This window comes from Protobothrops mucrosquamatus, unplaced genomic scaffold (genome assembly GCF_001527695.2).
Source record: "Protobothrops mucrosquamatus isolate PMUCROS unplaced genomic scaffold, P.Mucros_1.0 scaffold_168, whole genome shotgun sequence".
NCBI classification, from domain to species: domain Eukaryota; kingdom Metazoa; phylum Chordata; class Lepidosauria; order Squamata; family Viperidae; genus Protobothrops; species Protobothrops mucrosquamatus.
Window position 1 is genome coordinate 1,485,087 of NW_015386244.1, and position 14,199 is coordinate 1,499,285.

The 14,199-nt window shown below is 32.3% G+C and overlaps 1 protein-coding gene across 30 annotated transcripts in view; it reads right to left on the bottom strand.

The window, feature by feature from the left end:
- The window catches only part of RIMS2 (regulating synaptic membrane exocytosis 2), a 255,960-nt gene that overhangs the window by 61,211 nt on the left and 180,550 nt on the right, over nt 1-14,199 (bottom strand). For 5 of the 30 annotated variants that reach the window (XM_029285266.1, XM_029285304.1, XM_029285292.1 and 2 more), the window contains one exon: nt 4,195-4,215. The exons of 17 other annotated variants lie outside the window; for them this stretch is intronic. In XM_029285266.1, the coding sequence (XP_029141099.1) occupies nt 4,195-4,215 (21 nt within the window). Of the gene's footprint in view, nt 1-4,194; nt 4,216-7,180; nt 7,223-14,199 lie in introns of all 30 variants that reach the window. 8 more of the 30 variants (XM_029285300.1, XM_029285240.1, XM_029285267.1 and 5 more) reach the window with 3 other exon arrangements.

Sequence of the window (14,199 nt, forward strand, 5' to 3'; positions counted from 1 at the left end):
AAGTCATTAACAACTTTAAAATCTGAGGTGTAACTGAGATTGCAAGAGATGAGGCCCAAACAATGTAGATACTAAATGTTTTAACAGTATATATTGCCATTTAGCCTTTCTAGGTAAGTTATGTATTCCTTTTGTGGAATTGCAGAAGTTTTAAATGTATTGTTAGTTAATAGTTCATTAGAGAGAGTAATTCCTTTATGAACTCATGTTTCTCCCCCCCCCCAAAAAAACAGATTTTACCAGCCATTTTCAAATAATACTAGAAATAACCAAATCCCTGTTCTAATTAGTAACCAGTGCTTATCAAGATTGCAAGAGTACTAAATAACAACTCTCAAACTGAACCCACAATGGTATATGCATTTAATATTATTTCCATTGGAATACATGATCCAGGTTAACAAATAAGTACAATGATATTTGTTTAAAATCACCATAATCAAAAGAGAAATGTAACTTTAACAAAGAAATTCTGACATTTTGTTCCTTCCATAAAAAAATTAGCCATTAACTTATTAATCTGCTGAAATATTTAAATGGAATCAACACAGACATGCTCTCAAAATGTGTATAAATCTTGAAGTGAGATTTTTTACAGCATTAATTCTTCCTTGCAGGGTCCAAATATAATCTCTTCATTTACTCTGAGGTGCAATCTATGCCAGGAATCTTGCATCTTATTCTTAAAAGAATTCAAACCACCATTCTTGTTGACATCATATGTGTGGTCAATAGACACTTTCTGTATTCTTCTTTCTCCTTCTGGGCCATATTGTTGACAGAAAGCAATTAGTGAAGAGAACACCCCAGAGCTTCCAGACTCTTAGAGCCTCTTAGTCCCTTGAAGTGTCTTCAAATTTGTCCTTTGTCCTTCATGAAAACAGCGTTAATTGTCAGTGGGCTTTAAGAGCCTTGGGTATCTTTCCATGACATCCCAAATATTTGCCCAAGAAAAATAGCATATTTCTCACATACCAATAAGATTGAGTCCCTCTTAGTAAGAGTTTCCAATCATTGTCACTTCCTTTTCTTCAGGGCAAAGGGAGGAATCTTTCCCCTTGTAGAACTTGTAAAGTCTTTTTCCCTAATCTGTGAAGCTGTTTTTCATTCAGGAGTTTAAAAGTTCATAACTAATGTTGTCCTGGAATCTATTCTGCAGCTCCTTTTAACAGCGAATTTTGATAATTTTTGCCTTTATGACACATTTTTCCATCTGTCTGCTCCCTCCAGTTGATTTTATGACATGTTTTCAGAGGTCTTTTGGTAGTTTTGATGTTCTCCAAGTGCTTCCTGTATCCAAATCAAGAATTCTTCATCTTCCCTGATAAGCTGGAAGATGGACAGTTTTGCTTCTAGTTCTGTAACAGTATGTTCACAGCTTGATAAAGATTCCGAAAAGAGTTGGGAAAACATTGACAGACACATACAGTTTTCAGGAAAATGAATAGAAAATCCGTGAGTAGAAAGAAACAAAAAAGTCCCCATCCTAATGAGGTGAAAGATAAAGCATATTCTAATGTGAAAGTAATCCAATGGTTTAAATTTCTATAATTTAATCTCAGGGTGTGCTCCTGCCTAGCTTCAGGACCTTCTGAAAATCACACAAGAACGGGCATGCTTTTGTGCAGTTTTCGAAGTCTGTGAAACAGCATTCTTCAAAGCCACTTCAAGAATGAAGATCTCCTGCCTTTGGTAGGCTGCAAAGGCTGTCAACAGAAACAGATTTCTACCTGAAGGTAAGTGGTGGATCATTTTTTTTAATTAAATGAATAAATAAATAATATTTTATCATTTGTTCAGGGGGCAGAAGGTGTGACATGCCAAGAGAATCAAATTAGACATTTTTTTAATTTTTGACACATTGAGTCCAAAAGGTTTGCTATCATTGTTCTATTACTTACATTCAAAGAAAGAAGCACCAATCTGATTAAAAAAATACTTTGTTATCAATCAACCTGGTCTTGATTATTGCTTTCATACCATGTGTACTATTTATACACAGACAGCTGAAGTACCATAAAGAGGTCCTTTATATTGTTGCATTGGAAAGAAAATGTAACTAAACACTCTTCCTTCCTGAGATTGCAGTGTGATGTATGCCATCCTGGGTTGTTAGATACGCAAACCAATGCAGAGTCTTCAATCGGTGCAGTGATGGCTGACAATTATATTCCCAAGAAAATCAAGAAGTGTATTTTTTTGTCTTAAAAATCTAGAAAACCAGAAAGATCTTGTAGAAAAGACTGCAAGAACTATGCATAACAGTCAGTACAAAATAGCCTTGTAACTTTAAGGTAGATTAAAACATAATTTTGAAATAAAATTATTTATGAAATTAAAGTATTATAAAATGTATAAAAGTGGATATGTCTGAGACCTACTGAAAATTACCTAACAATTATTTATCCAGACAATTTATAACTATTCACGGAAACTCTAGGCAGATTAAAATGCTGGATTCCCACTGCAGATCATCAGTTAATAATAACATCAAACAGAAAATAAACTCCATAGAGAATTACCAAAATAATATTAGATTATCATCAATAGGCTAATTTATTTTAACCTAATAAATGGTTATAAACTGAACAAAAATTAACACCAATTCGCACTAAAGTATAAAGACGGGAATGTTAATAACAGTCATTTTGGCAGTAAATGTATACTGAAATTATAGAAGTTATGATATAGGAGCACTTTGGAGGTAGTGAATGCTTTTTGAGAGACTTACTACATACATAAGATGTCACTTGGCCAATGTCCTGGGTGACAGAAAGTTGCAGCATTTGGCTAATGCTTGTGCTTTCCATTGAGCATTTTATCTGTTTTAGTAAGCAGAATTGTCACCAATATTTCTATAGCCTAATTGTCAATTTCTTCTTCTTCTCTACATTCAAGTTACTATTTAGGGTACTAGTGGTCACTTACAACCAATCTTCTACTTTTTAAATCAAAAATATAAGAAATAATAAAGATTCTTTGAAACTTTAACCATTCAGTCATTCACCTCAGGTTCTAGTTGCTTACATACAGTACCTGTCAACCAATCTGTTCCCTTTCAGGGAATAACAGAAAAATGAGTTGTGAGCAAAAAATATCAAATCTCTTAAAAGAATTAAAAAGGAAAAGAAATCTATTCACTAAACATACATGTCTCTACTTGTGAACCACCATTCATGAATTTATACATTGTCTGCCCACAGTAGTATATGTACATTTACATCCCCAACCAATATCCTATGACCATTTTAATACATTTATCGATAAATGTTACACAACCACAAAGAATCAAACAAACTGCTGTTGTTCCCTGATCAGTGTTAACATTTGCTATGCATTCTATTTATTTCCAAACATCAGAATTCCGACAAACATTTCCTAAGCCTGCGTAATAAATGAATCCCTCTGCAATTTATCTTTTCCTTTGATTTTATGGAATAAGAATAGCATTCTTCCAATACACAGTAATGGATTTAGGAAAGTTAAAGAAATCCAGACGCAAACCATTGCAGTATTTTAGCATTTCCCCAGCTAAACCATTCATACAAGCATTTTTTTACCATGTTACAGAATTTATAACTTATAGCATTCCTTTCAATGACAGTCATTAATATATCATTATCATCATTCCCATGCAAATCTCTAAAATATTCCTGCCAGATTTCTCTCACTTAAGCTTCAGTCCAATAATTTTAGCACTTTTACTTTAAAATGTATTCATTTTGCATGAGGCTTCCCAGTTATCCCTTTTCAACCACTTTTAAAAATATTTTTATTTAAACTTTTTCTCTGCCTCTTTTTATCTTAGCCATTCCTTGCCCTCTTTGAACTACATTTTATGCAATTACCTTTTCCACCTATACATTAGTACCTTTTATCATTTTATCAACAATTTTATGTGCATTTTTCTTCATCTACAGCCTTTTCACTTTAGAATTTCACCATCATTTTAATGCTTCCAATTAGAATAACTTCAGATACTTCTGTGTCATTCCATAACATTCTTTCAGTTTCCATACCCTTTTCTTCATATTCACTCTCCGTTCATTCTGTTAAAAAATTAATCGTTCTTTTAATATGTTTTTCATATAACACTTGTAATTTCTTTTCTCATCATTGATCTACTTTAGCTTCCTTTTTTCCCCATATCCATTCCTAAGATGTATTCTTTATCCTATGAAAAAATAACTCTACTTTCATAATCTTTCATCTCTTCTGTAATTTTCAGTAATTCTATGTTTCATCATGAGCAATCAAGTCAATCATGCTTTGGAACTCCTTGTGCATGTGTACACAGAGCAGATGTAAGCCACCCAACTCCAATGGAGTTTTTAACCCAACCTATGGTTCTATATGCAGAAGCTATACCTATACCTTTTTTGCTACCCCTCTACATTCTGCTGAACTAAGAAATAAAGAATTATGCAGTGTTGTATTGTGAATTCAACTCCTTCAAAGCCATTTCCTCCTATTTGATAATACAGTTTTGGACTTCCCAATCTTCCATCATACTCTGAAAATATTTATAATAGAAATCTATGGTAATGTCAAGAAGAAATATTGTGAGCTAATTATGAATTCTATTGGTTTGTCTTTTTGATTATTAGGAAAACAATGTTCTATTTTCCAGCTCTGGGGAAAAAAGCCAGTTTTACCTAAAATAATAATATTGGCATTTTAATATAAATTGATGTAATCTGAACTAATATAAGAACCAAAGCACCATGACTTTGGGACAACCCAAGCACAAATATCCTTTGGCTTTTGAGCTTCTGAAAATATTGCAGTGCAATTTTCAGATCAAACAGAAGATAAATATGAATATATCATTGAAATTTATACATAAAATGTATACATTAGAGAAAATATCTACATGACATAGACTGAAGAAAAATGTTTCCACAATGTATTTGCATATAAATTCCATATGAACTTTTATGCAGTTTTAATGGGAAAAATGTGAATGAAACAGAACAGAAATATTTGAAAAAGGCAAACATTGTAGAAATTGAAACAAAGATTTGTGTATATCCTCTTCTAGCAATATTGGATAGGAGTTAGCTTTCTTATCAAGTGATAATAATACTGCAAATGTGGTTGCAGAACATTTTAGCTTAAGTACAAATTACTCTCCAATTAGTCAAAAGTTTGCAGTATAACATGTTCCAATTTTACCTGACTTAATATTTTAAGATAAAGCAAAATAAATGAAACAAAGTCTAACTTAGGAATTTTTAACTCTGAATTTATGGTTTTTAAGGAAACATTCTGGGAATGTTTACATGGCATGACTGAACCATATAGCTAGGCCCCAGTTAACAGTTTCACTTCCATGTACTGTATACCAATTCATCATTGGCAACCCAGTGTAACAACCATTATATTAGGCCTCCCGGCCATTACCAAAGAAGATTTTCCTGATTTATTTCTCAGAGCCAAATAAACAAATCTACAATGAAACTGGTGATACCATAGATAAAATAAATCCCGAATGGTATGGATATTACATCAGATAAACACTAATCCCTTTCTGATTCTTTTTACAATATGGTGATACAGTTTAAAAAGCTAAGTTGAATTGACATTAATTTATTGGCAACAATATGAAAGAGGTTGGTATTAACTTCTGGATATTTTTTTTATTCGCAGTTTACTTTATAGCCCTGAAATTTCCTTTTGGTCTGACATCCATCTATTTATTAGGTCTGACTCTGCTTAACTTTTTGAAATCAGGTATATTCTACCATCTGCTATAATCTGGACAGAGTTTCTCAAGAATATTTATATTCATAGGACTTGTCTAGGACTAAAGATATTTATCTTAATAGGGAAAATGTGGCATAAACCCCAATACTTGAATGATACAACATCTCATGAAATACTTTAGCCTTTAAAAAATCAGTTATCAACATAAATTGTTTATGTTGCTAATCCCATTTTCCTAGTTAGATTCTATTATAGCCAGGTCCATTCATGCTAATAGCATATAGATTTACACTAACAAAGTTGGGGAAAAAAACCTTTATCTAGCATGACCGACCATAAAAGGAGATATTTTCTTGCATTATTAGGAAAAAATGTATATTTCCAATACATATGGGAGGAAGGTTCTGGGGAGGGGACAGTCTGAGGGATGCATGAGATTGGAAGGAGAAAATGCAGCCTGTCATACAAGTGGCATTGTTATCACTAATTTAGAATAAGTTTGGAAGAGTGTTTGGTGGATCTACTTTTTGAAAAACTAATATTGAACCAGAGAGTTTTTTTGAAATATTTTTAAACCTTTTTGTAAAGCAGTGTACCTACCCTACACTTTGGCAATTGTATATAAAAAGTGCAAACATTTATATTGTCAATGTCATGAAGCAAAATGTTTCTTATTATGCTATTTTATTTTTACTGTCATTCTTCCCTCTTTTAGTTACATTTGAAAAGGCACAGATAAGTATACTGATCTAGAGTATGAGTATTCGATTTAAAATACAAGGCCACATCTTAAAATCTTCACTAACATTTGTAATGTAATGTAATCTAATGTAATGTAATGTAATGTAGTGTAGTGTAGTGTAGTGTAGTGTAGTGTAGTGTAGTGTAGTGTAGTGTAGTGTAGTGTAATGTAATTTATATTCCGTCTTTATTATTTTTACAAATAACTCAAAGCGGAGAACATATTCAACGTACCTTACTCCTCCTATTTCCCCCCAACAACTCTGTGAGGGTTGGGCTGAGTGTGATTGGCCCAAGGTCTTAAATACATACATACATACATACCTACATACATACATACATACATACATACATATCTTGCAATCAAACATTATATCTGAATTGCACCTTCTTAATTCTCTATCACTGTAATGCAGCAATAAATCTGCAATAATAATGTTATCCTATTAAATACAGAGAAATTTTAATCCATGGAAGGCTATTAATATAAATTTGTAGGATGAAGTATAATGTTTTGATGTTATACTGAAGCATACAAATTTTGATGTTCAACATTAAAATATACAAATTTGGGGGGATTGGTGACTATTTATATTAATGCACTATTGACAAAATTATGGAGGGAGGGAAGGTGTACAGGTGTTACTATCAATGAAAAATGAAACATGAGAAATGTATTGACAAAGATCACCAGACAAATTAAAAACAAAATAGAACAGTAGAAGAGACAGACCTGGGTTTTTTCTCCGTGATGAATCCACTTCTTCTGTTACCACATCGTGCAATGGACAGACAGAGACACAAAGAAGATGGATGTGAGTGGATGTACTCAGAAGGTAAAAACTGACACTGAGGGAAAGGGCCACAATTGTTTGAGAAAGAAACCTGTAGTGCATAGTCAGTCAATGGGAAAAAGAAAAGATAGCAAACACTAAAAGGAGTAATTTATCCATTTGAACAAAAAAGGATCAGAAAAATAAGTTAGTGATCTTTTTAAAAAAATGTTTCACCTGTCTAACCATTCTATGTTCCAATTGCCTTGAAAAACAAGAAGCATTTTCTAGTAAATTTAGTTTTGCTCAAGGATATTTAGCTTAAACATTTTGAGATAAAGTTAAACAGGAAACCCATGATACTTCTGTATTAATTACTCTAAAGTTTTAAAATAAGTTTAGTGTAAGACAAACAAAAATAATTCTTTCTAGATAACCCACTATAATGAACATTTTTAAATAAATGTGTAAGTGAGATTGCAATATAAGATATATTAAAAGTGACTGGTTTGACTTGAGTTGGTTTTACACTGATAATGAACTCATGGTATCCAACTTAATACTTTTTTCAGAACATTGTAGTACCTCACTTAAGTATTTTATATCTCATTTAATGATCAAGTAATTAACAGAAGCAAATTTAAGCAGAGTAACTGTCAGAGACATTACATTAAAATTTATCCTTCAAGTCAAGCAATATGGTTTCTCGGGGAACGTTTTCAGTTCCTTTTATAAGAGTCTACAAATTTCTCAGCAGAACTCATCAGCTCTGAATTCATTCTAATTCATAACTTTCCTGTATAGACTAACACTTCCTGAAGTAAATGAATCTCCATTGGACACAGTGAAGTTACACTGATGGACTAGATTGTCTGTTAGAGGAAAGTAAATTCTGGCACTAGGAATCCGGATTATACTGAAAAATACTAGAAACATTTTCTCTCAGTCTAGGGCAGGGGTAGGCAACCTTGGCTCTTTTATGACTCATGGACTTCAACTCCCAGAATTCCTGAGCCAGCATAGCTGGCTCAGGAATTCTGGGAGTTGAAGTCCATGAGTCATAAAAGAGCCAAGGTTGCCTACCCCTGGTCTAGGGATAGAGAAACTTGAAATAAATTACACTTCCACTAAATAGGAATTGATGCTATGTGTTACAATTACTCATTAAATGCAAACTGCTACTCTATTATTATACTGTGGTCTCCGCTGTTTGAAGTATTAAAATATTACAGTAAAATAAGTGATTTTATCTTATTTTATTTCACCTTATACACTTTATGGATTGTATCCATTTTAGAGTTTCTGAGCATATTGGGTAAAATATACCGTAAGTAATTAAATAAGTAAAAATAGGTAAATAAGAAAGTAAGCATGTCCAATATGTCACCCAAGGAAATATGTTGTTCAAGGTGCAAGCTTGCATTTATAAAAGAATTAGCATGTTGGGAGCTACTTGAAGTTCAACCTAGGACAAAGCATCCTAATCAGTGGGATTACTGCCAGTAAAACATGACAATGTCTTTTTCATTCAGTATTATTAAAATGTACAACTTTTAAAGATACACTCATCGTTTTAATTATGACAGTGTAACATATTCTTACCAAAACTTAAACTTAGTAAATCTTTAGTAAAATACTATTCATAAAAACCAACTGGCTTCTCATTTATTATTTAATTAGTTTATAAGCCACCTGACCACAAACAATTGAAGATAACATATAAAAGTTTTTTAAGAAGTCATAAAAACTATGAAAGAAACCACAACTCTTTCCATGGAACACTTTCTGAGCATCAAAGTCACAAATGAACAAAATATTATATATATTCTTACAGGTACTGTGTATCAGCCCTTTCTGGATATTCCAACTGAAGATAAAGAAAATATAGAGAAAGATTCTACTTCCATCTTTAAAATCATTCTCAGTCATTGGAACTCTTTAAGAGGTTATTAACTATAAAAATATCAAGATCCATTTTTAATTAGAAGATGGCCCAGTGTAGACTAGAAATATTTCATCCCACAAAGGAGGAAAGTATATTATTTAAATGTAGTATTTCTTTTATTTTTATCTTCTATCACAAACACATCAATAATGCATAGAAAAACATATCTGGGATAAAGATAAACAAAAATCATTTAGTGCTCCCTTAAAAGAAAAGAAGCTCCATTATGCTATATAAACAGTTCCACCTACAACTTTTCATGCATTGTTTTAGACATGTTATAGATAGTGAGGAGGAAGAAAAGTTCCAGAGGTGAAAAAGTAAGCGAGGAATTGAGAGAAAATACTGCTTCCCAATTAGACTACTTTCTGGAAAGAACAATTTCCTCTTCATTGATAAAATATAATTTGAAAGAAGAAAAAGTACTTTCTCTTCACTAATCTATTAATAAATTTAGGATCCACTTCCTTAGCAGGGAAAATAAGACACATAACTTACTGCTTCTATCAGTACTTCTCTTTGTATGTGTTCCTAGGATACTCAAAATTCAACTTTCAAGTACAACACTTGGCAGTTTTCTAGGGATCCAATTCTAATTTATTGTGTTTTGCTTGTTATTTTTCTTTCTTGTTAAAGACAAATCTTCTAGATCAGGGGTAGGCAACCTTGGCTCTCAGGAATTCTGGGAGTTGAAGTCCACGAGTCATAAAAGAGCCAAGGTTGCCTACCCCTGATCTAGATGAATCTCATAATCTACTTAGTTCTTTCATCTTCTTTTAATTATTCCTCCCTCAAAACCTTGCATTTAATTTTCCGATCCACCACTTTGATTGTCTTCTTCTATCTCTGACAAATAACCTTACTATATTCCCTTTTCCCAATGTGAAAATGTACCAGTCAATCCTTCCAAAATGGCTTTGATCATTCAAGAACCTTCCACACATTTGAATTCTGATTTTCAGGCGCACAGGAGATGACAAAAGGAATGAGCTCAATATCTAATTTATGCCAAGCACTTTTTCTATTTGATCTGCATTCTAACACAAAATTTCTGCTACTCTAAAAAGGAAACTGTGCCACACGAGTAATCTAAATCTACATACTAAAAAATAAACAAATGAATCACAAATTTAGAAAAAAATTACACACACACTGATTACAAAAGCATGAAATGCAACAATTTTATAGTATCATGCTTTCAGGTGGTTTCCAAACCCTGACAAACCTGGCGGGGTATGATGTTTCTTTGTCAGAAATGATTTCTCATCAGTTACTGTATCATTCACCTTTTTCTGCTGGTCTTCCCATGTAACTTCTAGCGTAAATCAAAAGAAACCAGAGCTTGTCAGAAGGATTAAGCAATTTCTACAAGATACCTGTCATTATTTGATGAACTTTATTATTGAATAGTACATAATCACTGGTAGGATCAAATTTATGTTCTGGTCTTTATTCATTGATTATATGGTATTTGCAAAGAGTTAGCTTGGAATTTATTATGGTACACATATCCTACATGAATACTCCATATGATATAAACAATATTGTTTTTGAAAAACAGCCTTTCAAATTAATAGATTCTAACATTTTTACTCTTTGCTGATCCATCCTTATCAAAAGAGATTACAAGCTTAAATTTGACAGAAGAAAGTGAACAAAGAAAAGAACAGAAATTGGAGGCTAAGATAAAAATGTAGACAATCCATACACTGCATTAGTAGTTAAATCAGCTTACATACCACAGGTTTAATTAAATTGTTTCCTACTACTCCCAAATATAAAAGATGACATATATTGTAAAAAGTTAATGCACTTCCAGTTAGTAATTAAAAGTTATTTTACAATATAATGATCATGCTTTCAACATTTTAATATTATTTTATGAGTATTCTAATACTTCATTGATTTTTTTTAAATGACCAGAACATTGTTTTTCAATAATATAAAAAATGTAATTAACAAAAAAACCTTATATATTATGATCCATGTTTTAGAAAATAATATTACAAATTAATGAAACCATTTAAATAGCCATGCAATAATCTATCAGTTTCCACGAGACTATTTATTGTATAATAATTTATTATATAATGATTTATATTTATAATATAGTAATTAATCATCAATAATCCATTTATTATATAATAACACATACTTCTCTTTCATACTTATAATTATCAAAACCTAGTTAAGGTACTTCAACATATTCAGTGATGTTAAAAATCCCTTAATGAATATACAGATCTGAAAACAGGACACATAAATACACACTAATATATAAAAAACTATATTAAATATATGCTCATTAGCAAATATTTTCTTTCATCTGTTATGAAACTCCTCCCATTTTGCTTCACTGATTATTCTGAATTCTATTATTTTGAAGGAATCTTTCTATGGGCAATCCATAATTTTAGATACTTCTGTCACATTCTCCTTTATTCAAATGTTTTTCTGACCTTTCTCACTGAGTTGCTTCAGTTCTGCATTATTTTTCCTAGTTACATTTTTTGACAGTATTCCAAATATTCATTAACCATTTATAGAAAGTTTATCATGCTAGCAGTTTTCTTATTTTCTTTCCAGATGATTTGCAACACAGAATTTTCTTTTTGCTCATAGCAACCACACATTGTGACATTTTGCTATAAAATGTTTCAGCAGTAGCATACATTTCCAATTCTGCAAAACCAGTACCATTCAACACAGACTTTCTGAAATGTCAAGAAGAAGCAATTAACAATACAGGCTTTGCTTCAAAATTCATAATACCAGACCATTAATAAAATCTATGAATATGAAAACAGTATTATTAGCACTATTTTTTACAAGCTTGACATTAAAATGAGGGGTTTACAAGGCAATGTGACTGCAAAATTGAACACAGAATGATGCATACTTACATGGGGCCTCCCTATGAACCCTTTTTGTGCTCATGAATAATAGAATCAACAAGAAACAAAGGACTGAACTTATAATAAAAGTTTGATAATACCAAAGAGATCTGTTGTTTGGAAAAAAGAGAATTTTGTTGTATTTTCTTAATGGTAGCATAGCATTAGAATTTAGGTTATGTATCACCCCCTAATGCTTTAACAGCACTCTCTAGGCGATTAGGCGATTTACAATGTAAGCATTATTTGCATATTGTCCCCACAATCTGGGTCCTCATTTTACCGATCTCAGAAATATGGAAGGCTCAGTGAAACTTGAGGTCTGTTAGGATCGAACTCCAGGCTGTGGGCAGAGTTTGTTATATCTTTTAATGTGCTTTGCATGGTTCATATGCATAATACTTCAAAACTATACAGAAGATACCTATTATTCTCCTATAAATACACTGAATATAAAAAGAGCAAAACAAAAATTATTGATATCTATCTTGTATAGATGAATAGCTAATAAATGTGCCTTGCATAAAAAAGTAATAAAGCTTAATAAAAAAACTGCAGATACATTAGATACTATCCTTGCAGCAAAATGTTGCAGTGCATCTTCACATCTCCAACAAGAATCCATTTATTCAGAATTCCAACAGAAAAGAGACCTTGTTATTCACAATCTCATTATTCACTGTTGCTAAATATAACCTATTTGCATTATCATGGTAAATAGTTTCACATACTGTGTTTGCAGTTTATGGCATGTGGTTTTGAAGTATTTTGTCTGCACACAGACAAAAAACTGCATCTGCATTGAGTCCATTTTCTCAGCAATCTGCAACATTTATGTATTCTTTATCCAAGAGTAAGAATGCAAATATTCTGGGGTGGCAAAGATATAATAGCTTCATTTCTTCTTTTTCCTTAGATTGGGAGTGAGTGGGTGATTATTATTTTTTTAATGGCTGATTTTTGTGTGTGTGATTTGTTTTTTGGTCAGTTTTCAGGGCTCTAGAGCTAAAATCTAATTGCACATAGCTGTACACTGAATGTAAGCCCTGCAAATAACAATGTCCACCTGTATACCATGCTCAGAGAGATGAATTATTATTCATCTTCAATGTCCAACTCATTGACTTAATTTCACCCCTACACAACTGGTTTAACAAAGATGTCTCTTTTACAAAGAGAGTTTGCACAAATCTTGACTTTTAAGCATAGTATATGCTAGTATATTTGATACTGCTTCTCAATGGACACTCTTTGATTCAGTGGAATACCAAGGGCAGAGCAGCAGGAATGACTGACTCTGGGTGCAAACAATGAGGAAATGCAGTATCTGGCAACACAGCAGCAACTAAGGAACGGAGATGTTAAAAAATGATCTGCTCTGGATATAAAAAATGCTAGGTACACCATTGCTTTGATTACAGTGTTATTTGTACATAATCACCTGAATTAGTGCCAACCGATAGCAGAAAATTGGATTTCATACTGAAGTTTAGAAAAAAGTATGTTGTCTTTTATGAATGAAAGCATTGTATCTCTTCCACAATGTTCTCCTCAGTTTTCTGTAATCTTTTCATTATTAATAAGACCTAGTTTTAAGATTGTGTGCATATATAATGATATAAATGGACATACATGCTACAGCAGAGCAAAGCTAAAAAGCTAATAGCACAGCAACTAATAGGCAAAAATCTGGAATATACTTTCTGCATATAAATAGCAGCTAAAGTAAGATAAAATCATACTGAAAAAAGAGAAAAACATCACGCACACAAACAACCAATTTATCCACAATCAAAATCCATTTAACCTACATTCTATTTTCAACAGTATCCATTCAAATGTTTCTACAATACCTATAAACATGGCATGGCATAAAGGCATGTTGGTGCTGGTCTCCATTATTGTATATAATCTGATTGTGACAGCACTATATATATATATATAAAGATGTGGCACGACCACGAACACGAAGCCAAACAACAGCAATGAAGCTCACCATCTCAAATCCCCCTGCAACTCAAACTAACCTGAGCACAACAAAGCCCCCACCCAAACAGAACACTCCCCCATCCAATCAGAGCACAGCGAACCCCCCATCCAATCAGAGCACAGCCAAGCTCCTTAACCAATCAGAACACAC